At 39.7% G+C, this 6,060-nt stretch overlaps 1 protein-coding gene across 1 annotated transcript in view; it reads left to right on the top strand.

The window, feature by feature from the left end:
* The first annotated feature begins 1,877 nt into the window (after positions 1 to 1,877).
* Positions 1,878 to 6,060, top strand: part of TMEM63A (transmembrane protein 63A) — a 29,953-nt gene continuing 25,770 nt past the window's right edge. The window contains exons 1-3 of the mRNA XM_010193526.1: positions 1,878 to 2,068; positions 4,356 to 4,435; positions 5,966 to 6,029. Of these exons, the coding sequence (XP_010191828.1) occupies positions 1,883 to 2,068; positions 4,356 to 4,435; positions 5,966 to 6,029 (330 nt within the window). The 5' untranslated portion in view covers positions 1,878 to 1,882. The remainder of the gene's footprint in view (positions 2,069 to 4,355; positions 4,436 to 5,965; positions 6,030 to 6,060) is intronic.

The following is a 6,060-nucleotide window of genomic DNA, read 5'->3' as shown; positions in this document are numbered from 1 at the left end:
CCCGTTCCCCTCCGCCCGGCGCTGTTGAGGAAACAGCCGTTTCCTCTCGGCCTCCTTCCCCGCTGTCCCGTCAGCGGCCGCAGTGGGACCCCGGCTCTCCGCGGGCTTGGGGCGGCCCAGGGGGCGTCTCCTTCTTGGGAAGAAGGGGCGGGGGCCTGACCGCCGCACATCCTGTTTGCACAGAGGCGAGCATGGCGCCGACGGACTGACTCCTTGTCCGAGTTACGAGCCCTGGAGTTTTCTGTGTGCTGCCTGGGGAAACCGGCCCTGCCAGACCCATTTCACGCCCTTCCCAGGGTAGGGGTCGCTGTCAGGGTCCCAGCCAAAGAAAGGGAGAGGGTTTCTCGTTTCTAGAGTCAGCACAGGTGCTGGCGTGGCCAGGAAAGGTGAGGGAGCTCGTTGGGTTGCTGCAGCGCAGCTCCAACCGTGGGAGGCCTTGCCATTCTTTTTACCTTCCTGACAGCTGGCTTATTTAAAAATAACGGTAAGATCCAGTGTGTTACTTAAAATTTAGCATGCTGTCTCTGCAGTTGTGATGAAGGTTTCCAACGTATGTTCAAAAATGTTATTTCTTCTGTCAGCACCAAATTCCTATCCTTAGAAAGCAAGGAGAGATTCATGGCACAAATTTTGTGGGGGTTTTGCTTGCTTCCCCCCCTCCCATGTTTCAGCATGTTAGTTGGGACAAAACTTATTTCCCACCATGTCACACGGTCCAACGTTTAGTAACTGCTGTTTTGGGATGAGTATTCTCCATATTTTTCTGCTGTTTAAAGGAAGAATTTGTAGTTATTCATATTCTTGTTCTGATTTGGTTTTGTTTTCAGCATCCAGAAGAGTGCTGTCATCAGAGAACGTGTGTATCCCTCTTACAGAGGCATGATATCCCACAAGTAGTGTCCCTGGACCTGTAATGAGGACCTGCAATATTTTCTTTCAAAGGATAGAGTCTTTTGGGATATGCTTGCTTTATGAATTTATCAGTCTGAAGCGTGTTCTGCATGAAGCACACTTTTGCCCCAAGTATATGGAACCATTAAGTTAATAAGATCCAAGAAAAATGTTTGAAGTGGAAAGCCCCAGAATAAGTGAGCAATTGCCTGCATAAATAGATAAAAAGACATTTGTATCAATAGCCAAATCTTGTGCAGTCTTGTATGGTACGACATTATCTGAGCAGGCCAGTTGACTAAAATGAGGTAGATGACTGTTCTCTTAGAAGATTAGAAATACTCTTTGTTCTTTCTTGTTCATGATGTACTGTAATTACTGTGCTGTTCTTTCATTTGAATTCTCCCAATAAAAAAAACCCAAAATCATACAGTATTCCAAGAACAGAGAAGAGCATGTGTATTTGTGTAATAGTTCTTTTCTGTGGAATTAGTGGTGAATTTGTTAATAATCTCGAGTTCTTGATACAAAGTTCACAAGCCGGTATGTTCACATGTGCTCATCAACTAGAAGCAAAATCTTCAAACAGCTGTTGTTGGAATACCTAATACCCTGCGTTACTCCTAGAGTCAGAACTCAGGTTGGAATAAGTTTGGCATTATAGATTAGAAGACAGAGAAGTTTGTTTTATGTGGGTCTTCTATAGTCTGCCTTGGATGCCTGTAGAGGGCATGGCTGGTTAGAATTCTTGCTTGAGCACTGCTACTAGCTGAGTCTGTCAGTTATTGCAAAATATTTTACATGGAAAGATCGTGAAATACAACTTTGCTTCCAAAGTAATAGTTTCCTGGTTGAGCCTGCCTGCGTTTTTTTAACTTGTAACGTGAGTACCTCTCACAAATACCAGGCAGGCTTTTCACATGATTGCTTGACTTATTATTTTCTTTTTTTTTCTTTTTTTTTTTTTAAATCTTTTTAAGGGAAAGACAAAATGAACCCTTTCTTTTTTCTGGGTTTTGGACATTCTCATCTAGTCTACTTCTGGAACAGAACTGTACCTTTCAACTCAACAAATGAGACATACTGCTACAGCACTGCCCGGGGCAGCACGGTGCTCCAAGGAGTAACTTTTGGTGGAATCCCAACTGTGCTGCTGCTTGATGTAACCTTCTTTTTTGTAAGTCCAGTTTCTGTTTCTTGTATTGAAAAACCTTCTGGCCTTCTCAAAAGTTAGATTGTTCAGAATTCTCTTATTTATCAGGTAGAGATTTGTTTCTGAGAATCTTTGGAATAATAAATGTGCTAAGGCCATCCTGGGAACTTCAAAGCACTTTTCAAGTATTGATAAAAGTTCACATATGTGTGGGATGACAGTGTCACTGTATGTCGGATGTGTAGATGTAGAGAGAGTGCAATATCGTAGGGTTGGCATGTGGAGTCATGGTGGGCTTGTAGTGGTAGCTCAAATTTCTACGTTTTGTCTTAACAGCAAGAACAATTTTTCCTTACTCTGGGTTTAAGTATTGGGTACCTTTTCAGGAAGGGAACATCATTGCTAACTTGATTGTTTTTCAAAAGGAAATACAATACAGAAAAGCTGTCATTTCACAGATTTTTTAAAAGTTAGATTTCATTAAGCTATCGAGGAAGTAATGTCCTGATCAGCTCAGTCCTGACCGAAGGAGGGATAGAGGCCCGAAACTCCAGTAAAACTTAGTTATTTCTATAAGTTTAGTCTAGGTGGTCTTAAGCCATCAGAAAAAGAGCTGTAGATCTGAAATTGGCCTGATAAGTGAGGTTTCTGGTAGTAAAATGAGACTGAAGAGTTCACATAGTTCCTGAGTTCTAGAAAGGCACTGTGGGGAAACTGAAAATGACCTGTGTGAGGTCTGAGCTGGTAGTTCTGTAGGAATGTTGGGGATATTCCTAAAAGTTAGGTAATGGCATTCTTTGCTATTGATTTGGTGTATGCAGCATGCCACCATAAATCCATATGCAGTATTTACTGCTTTGTGCAATTGATTGCACAGTGTTTAATAAGATTTAGTTGGAGTGTTTGGAGGGACTACTTTTTAGTGGGGGTTTTTTCTTTGTTTTGGTTTTTGTGTTTTGTTGAATTTGTTTGGTTTTTTTTGTTCGTTTGGGTGGTTTTTTCCCTAGAGCTGCGGTTGAATTTTAAGATGCTGAGTCTCTGCTTTTGAATTCCTTGCCATTGAACCCTCCTTTCAAGCAGCATTAGGTAGAGTTAGGTGCAATGTAGAAGGGTCCTCAAGTATCTAGTACTGCAATTTATTTAGCAACTCCTGTGTTCCTATGTTCATGACACATTTACTGCAGATCCCTTCAGTAACTGTCAGTTGATGGTTTTCTGATGATTATTTCTAGGCTGGTTTCCTAAGGAAGTGAGGTTTATATATTACACTGTTTTCCTATTTTTGTCTGGCAGTTCTTCCTAATAACCATAGAATGCATTAGCTAATTTCAACCAAAGTTGTCAAAGAGTCTAAAGGACTTGAAATTCCTGTTTGCATGAAGTTCAAGGGCCAGATGAAGGAGAAGGCTCTAAATTAATATTCCCTGTTGGGAGGAAGGCTATTGCAAGAAGGTTTTCTTCATTGTGAAATGTGGAAATTAGCTGTGTAATCTTGACTCGTATCCAGGCTGGCCAGTTGGTATTTGCATGGATTCAAGTTAGTTGCATCACTGGTACCACTTTCTAGCTAAACAGGTATGGGATGTAGAAAGGAGTAGGAGGTGAGGGCTTATACTACATATGCATAGAAAACAGGCCTTGTTACTTCTGCTTCATTGCTTAGTACAGAGCAACTTGTTTTTTAAAGAAAAAGAAAAAATAAATGCATCTATGAAATGTGTAGGTTTAGGTTTTTTTTCCTTGTTTTCTTACCCTCTTTCAGAAGGTGAAAATACAGTGGGAGGAGGGGTTAAAAATACATTGCACATATCAAATATAAGTTTCTGGGGTTTATGACTTATAATATTGTATTGCTTTTACTGAGGATAAAAATAATTCTTATACTTGAGAAAATAGTTGAGCCCGCTGCAGCCTATTTACCTCACTGTTTAAAAATAATAATTTAAAAAATGGCAAGTTTTCCATCATAGTTGTTGTCATTAAGTAATGAATAATAGTAAAGGTGTATTTATGAATGTTTTGACTTCCTCTCAAGTACTACTTGCTACTTTTCATGTCACAGACCTTCATACACTTGCAGTTCGGAAGTATTTACATACAGTTCTCCCTCTTTATAAATTAGAGCAGGAAGGCAGGTGTCCTGGTCTTCTGATCCCAAACAGGTTGGCTTGTAGCATGGCTGCCACTGGGTTGGTTAACAGTTCGTTTAGGAGCTAGGACAGCATTTTTGACAGTTCCTGCACACCTAAGAAGAATAATTATGAAGTGGAAAAATAAACATTCAAAGATTTTTTATTTGTTTGTTTTCTAGATTTTAATATTGCTGTTTTCCATTATAAGAAAGAGATTCTGGGACTATGGTCGTGTTGCTCTGGTGTCAGAAGTTGAAAGGTAATTGAGATATACGATCAGACTCATTTGTTGAAACCACTTGGGGAATGTGGAAGTAGATACAGTAAATAGGGCTTAAATTAAGTGCATTTGTATCAATTAGATATCTTTGTAATCACATGCACCTATTTCTTAAGAGTCCTCATGCTGCTTTGTGTGAAATGTATCCCGCTCGTGGAGTTACTCTGCAGTTTCAGTAATAAAGTTGTGTGTTTGGCACTGTCATGAATTTCATTCCACAGTTATGGGTTAAGGAAGTGGAGCTAAGAAAATAGGCTGCTTGTCTGCTAACCTGTCAGATACCTACACCTTGATGTTTACAGTGTGTTCCTGTGGTAGAAGGATATTAACTATTTTGTTTGTCTTGGCTCATACCCAGTATCTTCCCAGAGCTCCCTATGCAGGCTGTGCCATACTATTGCTGAAGGGTTGAAAAAAAGAAAAATAAATGTATCGTTGTAGGTTTCTGAAATTCTTCACTGATTTTTAGTAATACTGCAAATGAGCTTTTGATTATTTAAAGAGAAAATAATATTTCTATGAGAGAATGTCATGGGATGTTTCAAGCCGATTTATGAAGTGTGTAAACTTTAACAGTGAGCTCCTTCCTGGTATTAGTGGTGTAACTAATTTGTGGTAAATTCACAAGTAAGCATCAGGAAAGGACTCAAAGTGTGGTTTTAGATGTAATCCATGTACAGCTGTGAAAAGTAGATGGCAGGAAAAAAAGAAAGGACAATAACTGAGACAACTAGCTCAGGCAGCAAGGATGAAGATGCTCTGGTACAGGCTCCCATGTGGGCTGTAGTGCCTTGCACGGGACAAACAGGTCCTTGGGCAGTCAGACATCTAGGAGCCTGTTATTGCCTCTGCTGGACTGTGACCTGAGCCAGCTAGGTGAAAATTATCGTAGGTACACCTATGAATACACTCCATTTTAACATCTATTGTCCTGTAATTATGGGCACATGACCATTGCAACATTTCTTTTTAGCAATGGACTAAAAACAGATGCTTTGCTATATTTGAGGGCTACAGAGTGTCTAAATATTTCTAGCCTTGCTACAGGATTGAATTTGTGTGAGGAGGTGGCCCTGCAGATAAGGTGATTGTGCAGAGAAATTCTGAGTAGCGGCTGCAAGATGAAGGAAGAGAGGTGATGTCTTGTAATGAGGAGTATCTGAACAGGAAGCTACCTTGCAAATCTGATCCTCACTAGGCTTCCAAACCTGTGTTGCATTCTCTTATGTTACTGTGGTTTGATATCCCAATGAAATGTTGTTTTCTTTCTAATTCAGTTAAATACTCTCACATCAGGAGCTCACATGTCTTCCTTTTTCAACATGAGACAGGATAAATTTCTGTAATTAAGGATAAACTGCAAGATGAAAACCACAGCTTTCATAAGTGAAAAACTGTTTATGTACTACTTCCCTTAGTTAATTCAGAATTCTTAAAGTTGAAATAATTCTGTGGAATTCCAGAAGCCGTTATTAAAGATACTTAACAGTGTAATTTAATGTATTTTAGTGAATCAAGATACAACCGATTGTCAACATCTTCATCAGTACCTGAAGATCTTGAATACGATAGTGTAAGTATTCTAGAGTTTTGATTATTTTTTT

This window comes from Mesitornis unicolor, unplaced genomic scaffold, assembly GCF_000695765.1.
Source record: "Mesitornis unicolor isolate BGI_N332 unplaced genomic scaffold, ASM69576v1 scaffold23811, whole genome shotgun sequence".
Classification (NCBI taxonomy): domain Eukaryota; kingdom Metazoa; phylum Chordata; class Aves; order Mesitornithiformes; family Mesitornithidae; genus Mesitornis; species Mesitornis unicolor.
Note: the sequence above shows the minus strand (reverse complement) of the source record. Positions and strands in the feature narration are given on the sequence as shown.